This window comes from Neomonachus schauinslandi, chromosome 7, assembly GCF_002201575.2.
Source record: "Neomonachus schauinslandi chromosome 7, ASM220157v2, whole genome shotgun sequence".
Lineage (NCBI taxonomy): Eukaryota > Metazoa > Chordata > Mammalia > Carnivora > Phocidae > Neomonachus > Neomonachus schauinslandi.
In genome coordinates this window covers 72,164,191-72,185,867 of record NC_058409.1, presented here as the reverse complement: position 1 = coordinate 72,185,867, position 21,677 = coordinate 72,164,191, and the positions used below count along the sequence as shown (strand labels likewise).

The window sequence follows — 21,677 nt, the reverse complement described above, 5'->3', positions numbered from 1 at the left end:
TCTTAACCCTGCTTCCTAGTGTTTTCTTTAATTCAATATTGAGCTGATTATTATGTCAGCCAGGAAATTTTTTTATAGATGAAAATGTCTATATCCACAGAATCTAAAATGATTAGTGTCACTGGATTAGAATGGATCAAAAGATCACAGTGATGAGAAGAATTCAATCAGGAAGTCTTAATGTATATCAGAGAAATGACTAGTTCATTTGTTGCTATGGGGAAAATGATGTTTTCAGCTCCTTTCCCATTAAGGGCATTCTTGGATTTAGTAAAATTCAAAACAGGTCAGTATGCCAGGAGTACGAGGGCTGTAGGATGCAATGTTGTAAATAAACTCAGATGAATTTCGGAAATCCACTGCATTTTATTTAGTATATGAAAAAACAAAGAATCTTTTATCAGGGCAATAATACCTACATACATGTATAAGTTATTTAGGCTTGGACCCCAACGGACTTCAGAATTTGTTTAAAGTCATGAAAAGGCAAAATTAAAATATCATGAAGAAGCAAACTGTTAATTTTGATTGCCAGTAAGTGAGTAATTTCTTAACATCTGGATTATTTTGAAGCTTATCGGGCTTCCCTCCCTCTCCCAGGTGTCTAGAATTGCTGAAATGTAACACGTTTAAAACTAGGACAGATTCCCACTCATCCAGGATGATGTCAGAATGAGCTCTGTTCTCACACTGAAGGATGGTTCTGAAAATCTCTCACACTCTCATTACCCTGAGGATTCTATAATCCCCCCACATGATGGGTGCACCACTATTTGGGGTGTGTGGCAAAACTGCTTAATTAGAGGACCTGTCTATAATAAACTGTTTTTTGAAAATAACCTACTAATGCCATCAATTCTCATTTATTTAATTTTTCCTCTTAATACATATTTACCTAAGTAATATTTATGATTCAGAATTTAATATTGGAAAAGACTGATACCTAATAAGTGCTCAATAAATATTTATATTATTATTATTACTAATATACATTTATAATGAATCTAGAACCTTCTGTATTCATAGTAATCCATTTACATTCAATAACTGGATTTCTCTTTTGAAATGTATCAATCTTTACTTTGTGGTCATAATTAAAATCTAATGATCTACAAAAAATTTATAAATTAGATAATCTCAATAGATGCAGAAAAAGCATTTGGCGAAATACAACATCCTTTCATTATAAAAACCTTCAACAAATCGGATATAGAAGGAACATACGTCAACATAATAAAGTCCATATGTAACAAACTTATGTCATCCTTAACAATGAAAGGTTAAAACTTTTCCTTTAGGACAGAAAAAGACAAAGGTGCCCACTCTCACCACTCTTACTTAACACAGTACTGGATGTCCTACCTAGAGCAATCAGGCAAGATAAAGAAATAAAAGGCTTCCAAATTGGAAAGGAAAAAGTAAAACTGTGTTTGCAGGTGATATGACCTTATATACAGAATAGAAAATCCTAAAGACTCAACCAAAATGCTGTTGGAATTAATCAACAAACACAGTAGATTTGCAGGAAGAAAATCAACATGCAGAAATCATTTGCAGTTCTACATGCTAACAACTAAATATCTGACAAAGAAATTTTTAAAAATTCCATTTGTAATAGTATCAAAAAGAATAAAATACTTAGGAATAAATTCAACCAAAGAAGTGAAAGATCTGAAAACTGTAAGACTTTGATGAACGTACGAATTGAAGCAGACACAAACAAATGGAAAGATATCCAAGTTCATAGATCAGAAGATTTAATATTATTAAAATGTCCATACCACATAAAGCCATCTATAGATTCAATGCAATCCTCATCAAAATTCCAATGCATTTTCACAGAAATAGAAAGATCAATCCTAAAATTTGTATGGAACCACAAAAGACCCCAGTAGCCAAAGCAATCCTAAAAAAGAACAAAAAGAGAGCAAGAAGGAGAATCACACTTCCTGATGTCAAGCTATATAACAAAGCTATAGTAATTAAAACAGTATGGTACTGGTATCAAAATAGACACATCAGTGGAACAGAATCAAGAGCCCAGAAATAAACCCCTGAGTACATAGTCAAACTAATATTTGACAAGGGAGCCAAGAATACTCAATGAGGAAAGGATAGTCTCTAACAAATATACTGCGAAAACTAGACAATGACATGCAGAAAAGTGAATTTGGACCCCTATCTTACACCACTCACAAAAATTAACTCAAAATAGATTAAAGATTTAAACATAAGACTGGAAACCATAAAACTCCCAGAAGAAAACATAAGGAAAAAGCTCCTTAACTGGGTCTTGCCAATGATTGTGTATGACACCAAAAGCGCAAGGAACAAAAGCAAAAATCAACAAGTGGGGCTACATCAAACTAAAAAGCTTCTGCAGAGTGAAAGAAACTATTAGAATGAAAAGGCAGTGTGCAGAATGGGAGAAAATATTTGCAAAATATATATCTGATAAGGGGTTAGTATCCAAAATATATAAGAAACTCATATAACTCAACAACAAAAACAGCAACAATACAACCTGATTTAAAAAGCACATGTACAAGCACAGGGGGGCACCTGGGTGGCTCAGTCGGTTAGGGGTCTGCCTTCAGTTCAGGTCATGATCCTGGAGTCCAAGGATTGAGCCCCATGTCGGGCTTCCTGCTCAGCAGGGAGTCTACTTCTCCCTCTCCCTCTGCCCCTCCCTGCTTGTGTTCTCTCTCTCTCATTTACTCTCTCTCTCAAATAAATAAATACAATTTAAAAAAAAAGTGCACAGGAACTGAATAGGCATTTTTCCAAAGAAGACATACAGATGGCCAAGAGGTATATGAAAAGATGCTCACATCACTAATCACCAGGGAAATGCAAATCAAAACCACGAGATATCGTCCCATACCTATTCGAATGGCTGACATCTAGAAGTCAAGAGAGAACAAGTGTTGACAAAGATGTGAAAAAAAGAGAACACTTGTGCGCTATTGGTGGGAATGTAAACTGGTGTAGCCACCACAGAAAACAGTATAGAGTTTCCTCAAAATATTAAAAATAGAACTACTATATGATCCAGCAATCCCACTTCTTGGTATCTATCCAAAGGAAATGAAAACAGGATATTGAAAAGATATCTGCATTCCCATGTTTATTTCGGCATTATTCACAATAGCCAAGATATGGAAACAACCTAAATGTTTATCAGTGGATGAATGGATAAAAAAAAGTTGTGGAATATTCAAACAATGGAATATTATTCAGCCATGAGAAAGAAGGAAATCCTGCCATTTGTGGCAACATGGATGGACTTTGAGGAAATTATGCTGAGTGAGGTAAGTCAGAGAAAAAGACAAATACTGTATGATCTCACTTACATGTGGAATCTAAAAAACACAAATGTAGATACAGAGAGTAGTATGGTGGTTACCAGGGGCTGGGGGTGTAGAAATTGGGGAGATGTTGGCCAAACTTGTAGTTTCAAGATAAGTTCTAGGGATCTAATGCACAGCATTGTATTATAGTTAACATTATTGTGTTATATACTTGAAAGTTGCTAAGAGATTATAGTTAACATTATTGTGTTATATACTTGAAAGCTGCTAATCTTACGTGTTCTCACCACACACACACACACACAGAAATGATAATTGTGTGATTTGATGGAGGTGTTAGCTACTGCTTGGTGGCAATACGCAATATATAAGTGTATCAAATCAACATGTTGTACATCTGAAACTTACACAAATCTATGTGAACTATATCTCCATAATGAAAAAGACCTATAAATCAAAGGCTTGACCCTAAAATAGATAGAAAATAAGAAGAAATTGGGGTTAGATACCACAAAAGGCAGCAGAGATGGTGACTATGCTTTCAGTGGTTCTTTTTGTGCTTAGTAGAAAATTTTTCCTTTCTTATAAATGGCAGGAGAATTCCAGGCTTAAAATTTAAAATAATTTACAAGATGAGTGTGGTTCATTTCTAATAGGCCTAATTTATCCCTGTAGCTTTAAATAGGTTAGTCTATGAATGAAAAAATCTTACTTGGAAAATAATTATGAAACCTAATAAATTTGACTTTAAATTGGCCTGGTAGGAAAAATAATGGTCACTGTTTCAGGATCCACTATTCTTCTATTACCCTCATGGGGTTTCAACCAATACAGGGGTCTCAGTGTTCTTCAGATAAGCATTTGGAAACTTTCATTTCTTTCAGGGGGGTGAGTGGCATGCAGTGGCTAGGAGGCAGGGGAAAGGTGAGGTGGAGGGGAAAAAGGAAATGGAAAGTACCATTACTATTTTAAGATTAAAAGCAGCGAACTCCAGAAAACATTTTTGTATTTTAACTCCTTAAACAGAGGGAAACATTTCAGTGTTATTTTTAACTTCTTACTCACGTGTTTTCTACCTCCAACTGACTGACTATAAAGGAAGATGAAAGAACACGTGTTCCTTGTGGTCACCAATTAAAGGACTCACTAGCACTTCTCTAAGACGCTACACTTCTACCCACCCCTACCCCCTTCTTCCTGTGCTCACTAAACCCAAGCAAGAACACAGGGAAGATGTGGTTGGAAGGTGTGAACTAGAGCTGGGGTTACAGGGGGTCTCAGATCCCAGAACTGTTCATGTGGTACTAAATGTTAACATTGTGACACGCTTTGTTAATCCCATCCATCCCTCTCCCTTCTCCAACACTGCCTCATAAATGCCATGGGTATGTGAGCTTTATGATAAGGTGGAGATTATTTTAGAGTGACACCCTGCACCAGTAAATATACCTAATAAACATTTCTATAACCAGTTTATTTCATCTTCAGGGAATAGTTTCTCCTACAGTGAGAGAAACTGACCCATCTCTAATGGCCAATTAATCTCAAAATGAGGGTAAGAAAATTAAGGGGACATGGTGAGCTGGAGGTCCTTCTGGAGAAGAAAAAGCACACATTCAAGGCAAAAAAATTCAAGGCAAAATCAGACACTTTGAAAGGTCCAGTGGGTAATAGGAATATATGAACCTACCACAGTACAATGGTTAGGAAATGATGTCCTGGCCCACTAGAGAATGGATAGCCAATTCACATGTTTAAAAACAAACAAACCACCATGCTGGCTAAATTGAGAAGCTACCTTCACTCCACCAAGATACCCATTTGGAAGCATTCTTTTACTTTTTAAATTTTTTTAACTAACACAGAGCCTGAACTCATGAGATCAAGACGCTGAGATCAAAACCTGAGCTAAGATCAAGAGTCAGACACGCAACTGACTTAGCCACCTAGGTGCCCCAGGATCATTCTTTTATTTTTTTTAAATTTAATCTAATTTATATTCAGTTAATTAACATATAGTGTATTATTAGTTTCAGAGGTAGAGTTTAGTGATTCATCTGTTGTATATAACACCCAGTGCTCATTACATCAAGTGCCCTCCTTAATGTCCATCACCCAGTTACCGCATCCCCCCCACCCCTCTCCCCTCCAGCAACCCTCAGTTTGTTTCCTATGATTAAGAGTCTCTTATGGTTTGTCTTCCTCTCTGATGTCATCTTGTTTTATTTTTCTCTCCCTTCCTCTATGCTCCTCTGTTTTGTTTCTTAAATTCCACCTATGAGTGAAATCATATAATTGTCTTTCTCTGAAAGATCATTCTTTTAAAGAAGTCCTCTGTAAAAGGGATTAAAAGGAATCGGGTTTATATGACTGAGGTGCAGATCCCTGAGTTTTACTTATTTCTTTATTTTTTTTTTGGCTTTCCCAAATAGATATTCAAAATAAATAAAAGTTAGAGAAAGGCCAGGCCTGTGTATAGACAGGAGTAATTAACAACCTACTTGAAGCTTCCGAAAAGTGCTCCCTGCCCAAATTCTCTTCCCCACTGGTTTGCTGCAGCACCTAAAATGTCACTGGCGCATCTCTGGGCTCAGGCTGAAGGCCTGGAGGGAGTGGGCAGAGTGGGGCAGGATGTTACTTGCTCACAGTAGCACTTTGGGGAGTTTGGCAGATACTTAGCTGGAATGTAGCTGACAGCCTACAGCAAAGTTATGAGAAAAGTGAAAAGGTGTCAGGATTTTGTGGAGCAAATGCATTTCAAAAGAAATTTAAATCTCTGGCCCGCCAGGAACACTGGCGGCTTTAGAGCACAAAGGCTCTGAGGCTGGAGAGTGAAGGAAAGCCAGGTGTCTGGTGGTAGGGAATGAGGGACACCTCAGATGACTAAACTAATGTTATTCAGCGTCTACTCTGTGTCATGTACTGTGTTTGGTGCTGGGGACACAGAGATAAATAAGCTATGGACCCATCCATCACGTAAGACAAACTTGTAGCTAACTCCAATATTTTATCAACTCTATGACTCACGTTTTTTCATAGCCTAACAGCTTCAAAATTGATGGCATCTCACAATTTTCTTGGCAGGAGGTTTTTTTCCCTTCTACAGTGGTACATAAAATGATTGCATTTGTTACAGAAGAAATATAGTAAAAAATTGTGACATATTACTACTGAATAGGAAGAACAGTAGTTAAAATGTATAGATTATAGTGAACTATTGAAAGCTTTTTTTTTGGAAGATTTTATTTATTTATTTGATAGAGAGAGAGACAGCGAGAGTGGGAACACAAGCAGGGGTGGGGGGAGAGGGAGACGCAGGCTCCCTGCTGAGCAGGAAGCCCAACGCAGGACTCAGTCCCAGGACCCTGGGATCATGACCTGAACTGAAGGCAGATGCTTAACGACTGAGCCACCCAGGCACCCCTAATTGAAAGCTTTTAATCAGGGGAATAACATGTGAAATCTCTGTATCCATTTTTCCCTTCCTCCTGCTTGCTCCTTCTCCTCTTATTCAATAACTTTTTGGAGCACATACTATGGGTCATACTCTCTGTTAACATTGCAGAGATTCAATGGTGAAAAAGAGATATAACCATTAATCAACTGGCTCTAATTGGCATTTATAGAATACTTCATCTAATGGTAGCAGGATTACATATTCTGCAGCTCACATGGAACATTTGCCAAGACAGACCACAGTCTGGGCCATAAACATACTTTACCAAATTTAAAAGAATAAATATCACACAAAGTATGCTTTCAGACTACAGTGGAATCAAACTAGAAATGAATCATAGAAGGATAGCCAGAAATCCTAAGGTATCTGAAGACCAAATAACACATACAGCAAAGAAGATGTGTCAAAAGAAATTAAAAAGTATTTGGAACTAAATGAAAGTGAAATATATTTTTTTTCTTTAAAAGGTGGGAACTCACTGCCAGCAATGACAGAACTAAGGCACGACTGGCTTGGGGGTGATGTCGGGAAATTTGAGGGGGCTCAGACAGTGGAACTGCTCTGGTTTCTCAGAGGGCTAGACTCAGTTGGTCCCTACATCTCCTCTTGCCCTCAGAGAGATAAAGCAGGGGCCTTTGAGAGTTGGAAGAATTGGAGTAAGCTAGAAGAAGCAGGAGCTAGGGGAACTCAGGCAGCTGGAGGAACATGTAGGAAGGTCATGGGGCTGAAGAAGAAGAAGAGCACACTAGAAAAATGAAAAGGCTAGTGTGGCTAAAGTGCAGAGAGGAGGGTGGGAAATGAGGCTCTTTATGTTTGGGTAGAGGAAAGGACAACAGACAATGGGAGGAGGTGGGTCTCATCTAACCAGCGGGGGAAAAAGAAACAGGGAAAGGCCCTAGCAACTCACAGAGGGGCCACTGTCCTCCCTCCTTGATGTGGGCTACCTCCTAATTTGGGTGGGTGGGTGGGTTAGGGTGGGGTGGCTAGTGAGAGAATAGCCCTGAGAAAAGGTTAAACATCACTGGAGATTCAAATTGGAAGACAGACCTGTTATTTGTAGTCTCACCTGGTGCAGGTAAGTTTCATCAGAGATTTACTACACTCCGAGGATGCTGGGTCCGGCCTAATGTTCTGGGTGGGATGCAGCCAGTGCCAAGAAGGACTCTTTTTAAGGGAGATGTCCCCGGGAAGTAGGTCTGTTGGAGTGAGAAATTCACCGAGTACCTACATTCACCTGCCTGGCCTGGGGAGTCCAGGAAAAGGAGTTTTCCAAGAGCAGGCTTCAATTTTTGTATAGGAGTTCTTGTCCAGGGCAAGATGCTTCCAATAGGAACTTGAGTCCCATCTTCTTGGAGGAAGTTGGAAAGGGTGGGATTTCCTGTCTGAGTATGCAGCTTTACTGAAGGAAGATAGCAAAAGAAAATTAAGGTATTAATTTGTGTGTCTTCCTCCCCATGTTGTTGAGTCCTCTAGCTCAAGCAGATAACTGAGTTTTTAACTTCCCTGTTTTAGGGTCATTTGTGTGCTCTAAAGCAGAACTTGCTCGAAAGCAACATCTGACTGTGAGAAAAGCTGAATATTTTGGTGACTCAGTAGGGTGGAGGAAAGGGAAAATAGTAAGAGGAATTTCTAAATTCCCAACCTAGGTCAAGGTGAAGGTGTGTACATCCCAAAGACAGAAGAAACAAGTATACCACTAGGAAATCATGTTCCTGGGGAGGCCCTAAGATCTCAGAGAGGCTGGGCACATGCTGCATTTAGGAAGGTTGGAGACTAGGGCCAAAGCTATCTCTGAACCAGCAAGGCCTGGAAGCAGCAGATGCCCTGGACTTGAAGCTGAAGAAGTATGTCCATGGTAACCAGTAGGAACATAAGACCCTGGGATATTTTGGCAGTGCTTAAGACCTTGGGAGGGTGCCCTGGGGGAGGGCTAAATGAAGCCAATAATAACTGAGACTGGATATCCCAACAATCTCATGGAATGGAATCTTAGGGTAGAATTTGTTAATTTAGATAAAAATTTAAAATGTGTTAAATTTTGCACGCTTGAGTGAGAGACTAAGATTCTTGTCCATTCGAAGGAGACAACTTTGCCTGCTGTGTGGAATGCATTTTAAGGAGGCAAGCCCAGAAAGGAGGAGGACTTGGAGGCTGTTGTAGTATCTAGGCACGAGATCGTGTGGCCCTGGGTCAGGGTGATGGGAGTGAACTTTGGGGGACTGGTAAGGTAAGAAGTGGTGTCAAAGTTTTTTGGTACCTGTGATGGATAGACACCTAAGGTGGCCCCCTGATCCCTGCCTCCTGGTATCTACATCCCTGTGTGATCCCCTGCCCGAGAGTATGGGCAGGACCTGCCACTTGCTTCTAACAAATAGAATACAGCAAAGGTGATGGGATGTATATGATTATGTGATTGTGTTACTTGCGACTGTAAAGCTCACCTTGATTGAGTTGCTCCCTCTGTTGCTGGCTTGGGGAAGGCAGACAGCCATGATGGGGGACCCTACGTGGGAAAGAACGGGGAGATGAGGGCAGACTTCAGTCAATAGCCCCAAGAAACTGATGAGCTCAGTCCTATAAACTAATGGAACTGAATTCCTCAAAAGCCTGAGTGAGCTTGGAAGTGGATCCTTCCTTAGTCAAGCCTTAGATGAGACCACAGTCCTGGATGACATCTTTTTTTTTTAGAGAGAGGCAGAGAGGGGGGCGGTGGGAAGGGGCAGAGAGAGAATCCCAAGCAGACTCCATGCCCAGCTCAGAGCCCAACGTGGGGCTCAATCCCACAACCCCAAGATCATGACCTGAGCCGCAATCAAGAGCCAACAGTCAGACGCTTAACTGACTGAGCCCCCGGATGACATCTTAATTGCCACCTTGTGAGACCCTCAGCAGAGGACCCAAATAGGCTGTGCCTATAAGCCAGACCCCCAGACACCGTGAGGCAATAAATGTGTGTTTTTTCCAGCAACTAAATTTGTTACATAGCATAGTTCAGCCTAATACCCTGTTCTTAAGGGCACCTGTCACCTGTCTCTTCCCACCCACAGGCAAATCTAAAGGCCTATATAAGAAAGAAATCATTACCTTCTATTCACACACTTCTTCAACTTGTTTTTCTGGCTGATTCTAGTTGTAGCCTCTCTGCTTGAGACCCGGTTTTTGATTTCTGTTTGGTTCTAATTGGAATGATACCTTCTCTGGACTTTATTTAGGTTTGTGGGCCCATGTTTTTGCTGGACAATGTTTTTGATTCTGCTTCCCTCCCTGTGCCCTCCTTGTACCCCTGTTCCCCCTGCTCCCCACATATTCTCCCCTCCCCCATCACAGTAGTTGCTGTCTTTTTTTCTTTTAAAGATTTTTATTTGTTTGAGAGAGAGAGAGACAGAGAGCATGGGGCGAAGGGAGAGAGAGAATCCTCAAGCAGACTCCCCGCTGAGTGCACAGCCCCAACATGGGGCTCAATCCCACCACCCTGAAATCATAACTTGAGCCAAAACCAAGAGTCAGATGCTTAACTGACCACGCCCCCAGGAACCCCTAGATGGTTGTTTAGACAGATGATAGCACAGAAACCAGATCGAAGAAGAGGAAGTCAGAAGTTACGGTACTAGTTAAGAGGGCATTTGTAATAGCACAGGTGAGATGACTGGAGGCAGTGGGAATGAAGAGGAAGAGAAAGATTCGAGACACCCTTTGGAAGTAATACTGACAGGCCCAGGTCAAGCTAAGTGGTAAAAGAACAAAGGTCCTAGATGATAATGTTGTGTTAATGGCTCACAGCTTGGGTGACCAGGCTGAAAACAAGATCTTGCAACCACACTTGCAAGAGTCTACTCCTCACCGATTCCTTTTAAACCAAGATGGCACGCAAGTGAACCTACACTAGGAGAGATTCGAAAAGCGGTGGCACTTAATCTCTAGAATTCATCCTAGTTGCACCACTAACCTGGCTCTGTCACTTCCTAGCTATATATCCCAGCAGTTACTTACCTTACAGAGTCTCCGTTTTCTCACTGGAAATGATAACGGCACATACCCTAGAGTGTTCTTGAGAATTAAATGATGCATTTCATATAGAGTGTTTGGTACAGAGCTCGGCACATAGGAAATGCTCAAAATGCACCAATTTTTTATTACCGAGATGTGCTCCCTTTGGCCCCTCGTGCTTTTACCAGCTTCAGATTTCCCCCTGCTTTGAGAGCTCCTTTCTAAACTCTGTGTTTCATCTCCTAGTTTTCACAGAGCTCCTAGGTTTGGCTTTTTCTTGCTTTGACTTTGTTACTCATCTAGGCTTAGGACATGACTGCCAGTACCTGGCCATAGACAAGGAATCCTTCTGCCCCTTTCTTCACCTCGTGTTTCAGCCCAGGCCTGCTTTTCTTCTAGATCTGCCAACAGAGAAGTCTATACAGCAGACTTTTGAAAGGCTTTGGCAGGACTGTAATTTTAAATACATTTGAGTACATGTTTTCTCCTGCAAAATGCAGTAAAATGAGTTTTAAAACTTTGTGACTGCTTTAACTCCTTCATGAAATTTTAGAAATGCTTCTTCAGTCTTTTTTCTTTTTAGATTTTTACCACTTCAGAAACTGACCGTGCCTGTGATGATGAACAGAACAACAGGATTGGACTGGGGTGTGGATTTTGCGTGGTTGGGCAGGTCCACTCAAGGGTCAAGTGGCTCCTCCTCTCACATCAGGTCATTATAATTCTAATTCATGCCTCAGGGAAATTACCAACTACTCAGGTTCTAGATATCGAGTCTCCCCCCCCCCACCAAAGAGTCAAAACAGTGAATATTAAATCCACAGCTGATGAAAGTCTATTATATGCTCATTTTTTTGATGATGTCCTGGAAGGCAACAATATCATTCACAAAATATGACAATACTGTGCTGAATGCACAGAGTGTTTAGAAAGGTGGATGTCAATCCATCCTCAGAACTCATCCCTGATTTAAACCATCTTTGAGAGTGATTATTTCGTATGCCATATTTCTTTTTTTTTTTTTTTAAAGATTTTATTTATTTATTTGAGAGAGAGAGAATGAGAGACAGAGAGCATGAGAGGGAGGAGGGTCAGAGGGAGAAGCAGACTCCCTGCCAAGCAGGGAGCCCGATGCGGGACTCGATCCTGGGACTCCAGGATCATGACCTGAGCTGAAGGCAGTCGCTTAACCAACTGAGCCACCCAGGCGCCCGTCGTATGCCATATTTCTAAATGCTGATGTGATCTGGTAAATATTCATCATTCTCCCAAGTGCCCCATGCCTCTCATTAGACTTACAATCAATTTTCTAATTATTATGTTTTGTCCATAAAGACATTCAAAATTACTTGATATCTCCTTATAATTGTTTTATTGTTCAGTTTCTTTTTTTAAAATATTTTATTTATTTATTTGACAGAGAGAACAAGCAGGGGGAGCAGAAGAGGCAGAGGGAGAAGCAGACACACCGCTGAGCAGGGAGCCCAACGTGGGGCTCGATCCCAGGACCCTGGGATCATGACCTGAGCCGAAGGGAGACGCTTAACCGACTGAGCCACCCAGGTACCCCTATTTGTTCAGTTTCAATACAGGTTAATATTTATGGTGAATATTGTGATTGGCTTACTCAGTACATCTTCCAACGTCGTTTCAGAATTCCTCACTCCACTGCAGAGTCTGGAAAGCAAATACTTCTTTTCCCAGATCTCCTTGCACCTAGGTCCTGGGTATGCACCAGGCTCTACCAAACAGAAGCAGTGGTAGGACAGCTGAATTTGAAACTGAGTTTTAAGTGGGGAGGGAGGCCCGGCTTGAGATACTCATTTTGCTGGACAGACTGTAACATCATGACATGGTTCCGAAGCCAGAACCTGCGCTAGCAGCTGCCCAATTTAGCAGATGGCTTCTGGGTTGTGGCAAAAGAACTAGTTTCAATGGTGGCCAAGTTCTACATTATGGCTTCGGAATTTGTTCTTGGAAGCTCCCCCTAGTGTGTGTTTTTTAAACCTTCCCAGTGTTTACGTAAGTCACATAAAAGCCGGCAATAAATCCTTTTTTAATTAAATAGCTTGGATGGATTCTATTCTCTGTGATTGAGCCCTCACTGATACAACATAGAAATTCGTCTTTAAAGATAACTGGACATTTTGGCTGTTTCATTCTTCTTTTTCATCTTTTTAATTATATGCATACTACACACAAAATGAGATTGGCTTTATTATTTGTTGCTTTCAGTGAACAGGTGAATTGGAAAGTGATCACAGTCACTGAGAAGGGGTTTGTTAGATTCTTAGGGAACACCTGCTATTATTCAATATGCCTGTGTTGGAGATCTTCCATTTGCCTCTCCAGATCCCCAGAGCATGCATGAATTTACGGGGTAGGAAGTTCTCATCTGAGCAAACGGGCTCACTCACTGACATCAGGGGGGGCCTTGGAGGCCAGAGCTATCCGCTGACACCCCTGCCACAACTGCAAAGGAAAAAATCACCTAATCCCAAAGCCCATTTCTTGTTGAATTGTAAAGAAAGAAAACTTGCCTCGATCTCACCCTGTTTTGGGGCTGGGGACAGATGGTTAATTTTATATTACAAAATATCCTTGACTGGAGAGACTATGCAGAACAAAATATATTTAGTTATTTTTCAAAATGAACATAAAATTGAGAAACAGAAGTTGAGAAATACTGTTCCAGTGACTTGGAACCCCAAGCTCTCAAAGGGAAGGAGGCCAGGAAAGAAATGAGAGAAGACAGCCTGAGTACAGTAAGAACAAGTTCCCAGGGGGGTTGGGCCACTCACCAACTTGTAGCATTTGATGAGTATGAAAGCTTGTGTTTTGTCTTGTTACCTCATTTACCCTCAATTATTTAAAGATGGGCTTTTTTGACATTTCATCCAGTCTTGATGTTCTAAGGGGAGCGGATAAATGGTCATCTGATTTGAAAAAGCAGAGGGAACGTTTTAATGCGGGGAGCAGCAAATCTTTGGGGCCCAAGCGCCCCTATGTGGTGGCGGGGAAGTTCCGGGGATCGGGGGGGGCTATCTATATCCCCTTCCTCCTCCGAGGCATCTCCTAAAGTAACCCCCTTCCACTAAAAGCCCAGAGGATTCAGCATTTTGCACAAGTAGTCCTTCCAAGGTTCTTATTTCTTTCGGAGGCGGGCCAAGAGCTCCCAGCCCATTTGCAGAGACGAGATGATGGACACCGCTTGAGTCCAACCGGCGTGGAGCCCGTTCAGAATTGGTGGAGCAGCGAGCTAGAGTCCAGCCTCCGTCACTTTCCAGAGCACGCACCCTTTTTAAATGTTTTCAACCCCCGCTGCGCCGAAGGCTAACCGTTGAAAAAAATAACCCCCAAAGACACTCAGAGAGAATGATCTGCGTTCAGAAAGGAGTGCTGCTTCCCACCTGATCGCCCCCCGTATTGCAACTCCGCTGTTTCCCTTGCGCATTTGCGAATTTCCGTCGGGGGTCCCGCGGTCTCCTTCGCGCTGCCCCCGGCCGGGTTTCTCCTCACCCGGCTCCCGCCTCCGCCGGGGGTTCTCCTGCGACTGTCAGGAGGGCCCCGGCCGACGCGCACCTCGCGCCAGCCTGCCTCTGCGCGGGCTCAACTTTCACTTTCTGTTCCGGGGTAAGGGAGGCCGGCGGCAGCGGCGCGAGGATGAGCCGGTTCCGTCGCGGACCCCCAGGTACAGCGCGCCCGTCCCCAGCGCACCCCTCGGGGAGCGGCCGCGGGGCTGGAGAAGGGCTCGGTCCCGGCAACCTCCCGGTGCCCGCCGGGGAGGCCCGAAGACTCGGGCGCGCGGCGGAGGAGAGTGAGGCGCAGGGGACGCCGGGCCGGGGAGAGTCGTGGGACCTGGGCCCGAGTCCGCACGGAGGGCGGCGGGTTTGGCGGCTGGCCCAGCCTAGCTCGGGTCCTCCTCGGGCGCGAGAACGCAGGGGGCGCAGGGCCAGTGCGCCTGTTGCGCGCGTTCTTTCTAGTGGCGCCAAATGGAAGAGCGGGGAGGACTGCGGGTTCGGCTGCGAAGGGTACCTTAGGGATAGTTGCCAGAGAAACAAACGTGGCTTTGCATTAACTAGTGGGCTGGGCGTGTTGAAGGATCGGAGTCCATACATGTCCTCAAGATCAGTTCTTTCCTTGCTTCTCCTGTACTTATTTCCAGCAATTGCCTTCCCTTCACTCTGACTCCAAGCCAGAGTTTTATTCAGATAAAGTTCTCCTGTGGGAGCAAATAAGTTTCCTGTCTGGGTGCCTTACTTGCCAGGTGGGCCGGCAAGTTAATTTCACGGAAGGAGAGGAGCAGACACTTGCTTACCGTTTTCCTGGAGGGTTTTTTTTTGTGTAGGCCAGGTTCAGAAAGAAATGCTCAGTTTTCTGGTAAATGCCCAGAGTATTTGCTCTCAACTCAGGATGTGGTCAGCAATTAGAAACAAGAACAAAAACCTTTAAAAAAATTGGCCAGTGCTTTTCTTTTCCCAAGAATTTGGAATTGTACTGATACCATAGCCCATTTTCAGGTGGGCCTAAATGAAAAAATTCTAACTGGTTAAAAAAAAATTCAAGTTAACTCAACATTTGTTTGTTTGTTTACCAGCAGTAACAACCCACAGTGCTTGTTAATTTCATCATTCAGAACATTTTGGAAGAAGTCTGTAGATTTCACATTAAGTAGTGTTCCAATAAAGGGAAGGGTGAGCTAACCCAGGATCAGTTGCCCCTGCCTTCTTTGTGAGTGGGAAAAGTCATAATCACCAAAGACGGGCTAAGTAAGTTTCCTAAAGTAACTTTGAACTCTTCCTGGCAGTGAAGTTAGGTACTCTGTTACCACCATCTTGACTGGGAAAGATGCTTTATTTAGTAAAATCAGATGCCAAAGGCAGATACTTTTTAAAACTGTAAAGAAATGCAGTAAAGGACAGGAAAGTTTTATCTCTGTGCTCTAAACATGTGTATTCATCTGTCTGCTGGTAGTTTTCCTTGGATATATCAGAGATAGCACAAACGTATTTTAAAAAATGAATCCATAATTCCCTCTCCTCTCTTTTAAAACTCTCCCACCTCTGGTCTTCTTCTCAGTCAATGGCACCTAGGACTACCCAGATGCTCATTTTAGAAACCTGGCAGCTATTCCGATGTGTTCTTTCAGTCACCCCCCCCCCACTTCCAGTCCACCCCAAATGTAGATGTCAAGTCCATCCATCTCTGTCTCTCCCCTCCCCCACTCCCTCCTGCTCTCTCTGGTGACACCGCTAGAGTACAAGCCACCAGCTTACTTTGTCTAGACTACTTTCTAACTGGTTTCTTGGCCATCCCTCCTGCTCCTTTCTTGATCCATATAGCTTCTTAAAGTGTGAACTGGATCCTAAGACCTTCTAGCTCAACACCCAGTGGCTTCTCATTGCACTTAGGCTGGGAGCCAAAATCCTTAACAAGCCTACAGGCTGAGTGGTGGTCTGGCCGCATCCGCCTCTCCAGGTACATCTTTCTGCTGCGTGATGTGCCTTGGGTTCCCTGGCCTTCATAACCAGGACTCGCCTACTGTACCTATGAACAAGCTTGCTCTTCCCTCTGGAAAACTCTCCTTCTCCTTCTTTTCTTAGCTAATTTGAATTTGTCCTTTAAATCAGCTTAAATGGGGCGCCTGGGTGGCTCAGTTGGTTAAGCGACTGCCTTCGGCTCAGGTCATGATCCTGGAGTCCCTGGATCGAGTCCCGCATCGGGCTCCCTGCTCGGCAGGGAGCCTGCTTCTCCCTCTGACCCTCCCCCCCTCTCATGTGCTCTCTCTCTCTCTCATTCTCTCTGTCTCAAATAAATAAATTAAAAAAAAAATCAGCTTAAATGTCCTCAGCGAGCCCCCGATGTAAATCACTCTGCCCTGTTACTCTCATTCAGGAGGTGTGTGTTCTTCTTTCATAGCCCTAATCACGGTTAAGAATTCCTCCCCACCCTGAGCCCCATAAGCAGTTTGAGGTCAAGGATCTGTGCTGTCTTACATTGCTAGTGTCGGGCAAAATCCCTGGCACGTAATAGGTCCTCAGTAAATATTTGGGGAATGAATGATTGAGAATATTTTAACTTAGTCTTTACAACATGTTGTGAGAAAGGTATTATTTTCTCAAATTACACCTGAAGAAAATGGGGCGCCTGGGTGGCTCAGTCGGTTAAGCACCTGCCTTTGGCTTAGGTCATGATCCCAGGGTCCTGGGATCGAGCCCCGCATCAGACTCCCTGCTCAGTGGGGAGCCTGCTTCTCCCTCTCCCTTTCCCTCTCCCTCTGCCTGCCGCTCCCCCTGCTTGTGCTTGCTCTCTTTTTCTCTCTCTCTGTCAAATAAATAAATAATTTAAAAAAAGAGAGAGAGAGAAGAAAATGAAACTGGGATTAAGTAACCTGTCCAAGATCACAGTCGGTGGAAGAGCAAGAACGCAAAGCCAGGTTTTCTTTTCTGACTGTAAGTGTAATATGTATTATTGTTAATATAGCTATAATTATAGATATGTATATCTGTATTCTGACATTTATGCTGTCTACATTACACGTTCCATTGTGGTTTCCTGGCATTATATCCTCTTTTGAGACACAGCCATGGTTCTCTTTGACTCCGTCTCCTCATGGACTCAACCTTGCAAAGCCTTGGACGTGGGTCCCACTGCCAACTCCTTTAGCAGCCTGTAGGCCTGGCTGTCAGCTCAGAACCAGTTGGAATTTTTAGATTTCCTCCTGGGCTTTTGGGAACTCTTGGGGACTTTGGGGCTTCTCCCATGCCTGAACCTGCCACCCTCATTGTACTCCCTACCTTCTTGGGGCATGGGCTGCACCCACAAGGCCACTGCCATCAGAAATTCAAAATGGAAGCATCACACAAGTTCCCTTTATTTCTCATGTCCCAGCTTCAAGGGAAATCCATCGTTTTGCCCCTGCACTAGAATTCTGCCTGAGGAAGTAAAAGTGGGAACCCTTTATTATTTTGGTGTTTAAACTTTATTTTTCTCCTTCAAATTGCTTCAGTTCTCCATAGCTAGAAGCATCCTCTAGTTGGTTCCTACACACACATACAAAAACAAGAACACAAACAAAAAAAAACCTGTTCTTCCTGTTGAACCTTTGATTCTCTCTTCCCCTTTCATCTGGGTGGTACCTTTTGAACTGAGATTATGGTGCCTCTGTGCTTGACTGTCTCTACTGTGTTGGTATCCTTTCTGTTTGCCTGCAGATCTGCTCTGTGGGGAAGGGGGATGGAGGGACCTTTAGCAGGGGAGCAGGATGGAGAGGGAGGGGTCGGGGAGAGCACATCAGTTATTACCTTGAAGTGCTGTTCTTCCACATAGCGTTCAAGGGCTAAGACCAGAGTTTGGCAAGGTTATCTAGAAGGTTCTCAGATTGGCTTTCCAATAGAATCTCTGGGAAGATTTTTAAAAATTCTGGTGCCCTGACCTCATCACCACAGATCTCAGTTTAATTGTTCTAGATAGGGACCCAGGCCTCAGTCATTTTAAAAGCTTCCGTGGTGATGTTAATATGCAGCCAGAGTTGAGAAGCGCTGACATAGAGGTAGAATCCCATGTACCACACTGTAGCATTACTACTTTTCTCATCTGATGTTTATGTTCAGGAGCCCAAGGAGCTTGAGGGAATTAGGACCAATTACCTGGACTCATCTAACTTCTAGATGAGTCCTGGCAAACACCTTTTAGAGAGATGTCTTTGTCTAAGAGAGAGAAATGTGCTCAGTTCTCAGCCATGGTTGCCAACTATCTTATAATTCACATTCCTTTCATGTCCTAAGACCTTTAAAATAAAGTGCCAAATATAGTCTGCAGCAGGACTCCCAACACGCTTTGAGCATAATCTTGGAGTCAGTCCCTTCCCCGCCTTGTGAATAATCATTCTCCATCCAGATTGATTGCTCCGTCCACATTGATGGCCCAGCCAGCCCTCAGCTTTCTCCCTTCATGCTTTAACTCCTGCCCTGGTTTGCTCCACCTGCCGTGTCTTTTATGCCCTCCCTTCATTTCCAGATCCAACCCATCCTTCCAAACCATGCTCCAATGCTGGTCTTGCATGAAGGCACCCCAGAGTCGCTGTGCAGCGGATGTCACTCTCTCCCTTCTCCCCCAGCACTAGCTGTTGTTATTATTCTTAAAATGCTCCATACTTTCTCTGTTACATTCTGTCATTCGTGTAGGAATGTTTTCTCCCTTTCCAGATTTTGAAGTCCTTGACTGTGGGATTTGTGTCTTGTGTGTTATTATATCCCACACAGTACTCACACCGCCTTGTATGTGGCAGGCATTCAACATGTATTTGTTGGATGGCTGTAAGAGAGAATCCAGGAGACTGTTATATTTGTTGAATATATGTGATGAAATGATTGGTGTGAAAATCACCATAAACCCTTTAAGTCATTCCTGGCCAAACATGTATCAGATGAACTTTTGGCATGACATTTGACAAAGACACTGCTGTTATTAAGGGTTACTGTTAATGGATACTTGCCTCCCCCCACCCCTTGCTACTCAGTGTCTGTGTCTCCTTCCTATGTTAGGCATTCTCGACTTTATAAGCTTGGCGGGGAGCCAGACCTGTCCTCTACTGCAGAAGCTATGAAGTCCAGATTCTTGCTTTTCCCACCTCCCTGACTGGTAGCGTGAATACCTTACCTCGGCTGAAAGAAGTCCTGCCAAGTGGCAGGGGCCGTAAGGATCTCATATTGACAGTGGCCGAGGCAGTGTCCAGCATCTGATCTCTAGGCAGTAGGGCAGCTTCCTCCAAGGCGCAGTGTGGGTGGGGAGAGGTCACCTGGTCAATTTCTCTAGTGTGGTTCTGGCTGTCTTGGCCTGTTTCATGTGGCTGGCTTCCCAAATGTCCTGACAACTCTGACCCTTTTTGTGAACTACTTAGTGAGCTTGTTCTATTGCTTTCAACCGAGAACCCTGACAAATAGAGTGCATTTAAACTTGGAGAGCCAAATGATACTTTTTAATAGGTGTGAAGACTGTTGCTAACCAGTAACTTCTTTCTTCTGTGAATCAATAACATAGGGTAAAGACCTAGACCTTTTGAAAGTTTGTATCTATATCGGTAAATGCTGGGTAGATACATTGTGAAATTATGCTGTCTTGCTAATATTTTAGTGACTCAATTTTTTTTGGGGGGGGGGGCTTTTATACATTTTGCCACCAGGTAGTTTGAGCAAGAAGATGCTATCTCTGTCCATCAGATGGCCACTGGCAACCATGCTGTTTCTACCGTCCTCACTGTTGATTCTCTTAACTGTGTCAACTCCTTCGTGGTGTCAGAGCAGTGGCACGATGTCTCCAAAAGCTAGTAATGGGACTCCGTTCCCCTGGGAGAAAATGCGACTTCCGGAGCACATCATCCCCGTTTATTATGATCTCTTGATCCACGCAAATCTCACCACTCTGACTTTCGAGGGAACCACGGAGATAGAAATCATAGCCAGCAAGCTTACTAGTGCCATCGTCCTGCATAGTCACCTCCTGCAAATATCTAAGGCCACCCTCAAGAGGAGAGACGCAGAGAGGCTGTCTGCAGAACCCTTGAGAGTCCTGGAGTACCCGCCTCATGAACAAATCGCACTTCTGGCTCCCGAGCCTCTGGCTGTTGGGATCCCGTACACAGTTGTCATTGACTACGCTGGCCATCTTTCTGAGCATTTAAATGGATTCTATAAAAGCACTTACAGGACCAAGGAAGGGGAAGTGAGGTAGTTTTTTCTATTTATTTTTTTTGTAAACTTCAAGTGCTGCCCATACTAAATTTGTTATTTCATATGGATTATTTCTTAAATCTCCCTTGATTGTTGAATATTTTGATTTTGTGTTTCATTTATATAGCTAAAAATAGCCAATAGATTATTTTTCTTGTTTTTCGGATCTCATTTTTTTCATTCTGTTTTAACCAGTTTTCTTTCCTTCAGTTCTGTCAAAGCACCTGTTTGTTCATTTAATTAGATTTCTGGTATATAATAAACATTTTTAATTCTCTTAGCCTAGTATTAGTTTCCTAGAGCTGCTATAACGAACTACCATAAACTGGGTGGCTTAGAACAACAGAAATGTATGCTCTCATAGTTATGGAGCCTAGCAGTCCAAAATCAAGGTATTAGCAGGGCTAGGCTCTCTCGAAATCTCTGCGAAGAATCCTTCCTTCCCTCTCTCTAGTTTGTGGTGGCCATCGATTGTTGGCATTCCTTGGCTCGCACCAACATCAGTTTATCTGCCTCTGTTATCACATGGCCATTCCCCAAATTTCCCTCTTCTTATAAGGACACTAGTCTTATTAGACTAGGGCCCAACTTCATGGCCTCATCAAAATTTGATTACATCTGCAAAGACCCTATTTCCAAATAAAGTCATAATCCCAGATACGAGGGATTAAGACTTCCACATATTTTTGGAGGATGCAATTTATCACATACATACAGCGTATTAGAAGAAACATTTTTTTTCTTAGATCCTCATCTGCCTTGCTTTTGTTCTGTTTTTTAAGGAGGCAAACTATTTTGGGAGAATTTATACTGAATTTTATTTATTATTTTTTAAATTTATTTGAGAGAGAGAGTGAGCGAGAGAGAAATGGAGCAGGGGGAGGGGCAGACAGAGAGGGAGAAGCAGATTCCCCATTAAGCAGGGAGCCCGGCATAGGGCTCTATCCGAGGACTCCGGGGTCATGACCTGAGCCGAAGGCAGATGTTTAACCCACTGAGTCACCCAGGCGCCCCAATGCTGAATTTTAAAATCAAATTTTATTTCCTAGTAGATTATATTCATTTTTCTGAGTCCATATTATTCTTTGGAGGTTAAAAAAAAAAAAGTCAGATGCTACCAAAAAGAATTTTTTAAAAAAGTAAATTTTGTCCCCTATCACAGCCCCTAAATATAACTATTACTTTTATTTT

The 21,677-nt window shown here is 42.9% G+C and overlaps 1 protein-coding gene across 1 annotated transcript in view; it reads left to right on the top strand.

Annotated features, from left to right (window-relative positions):
• The first annotated feature begins 17,094 nt into the window (after positions 1 to 17,094).
• ERAP1 (endoplasmic reticulum aminopeptidase 1) overlaps positions 17,095 to 21,677 on the top strand; it is a 36,779-nt gene continuing 32,196 nt past the window's right edge. The window contains exons 1-2 of the mRNA XM_021701690.1: positions 17,095 to 17,207; positions 19,940 to 20,483. Coding sequence (XP_021557365.1) covers positions 17,126 to 17,207; positions 19,940 to 20,483 — 626 coding nt within the window. The 5' untranslated portion in view covers positions 17,095 to 17,125. The remainder of the gene's footprint in view (positions 17,208 to 19,939; positions 20,484 to 21,677) is intronic.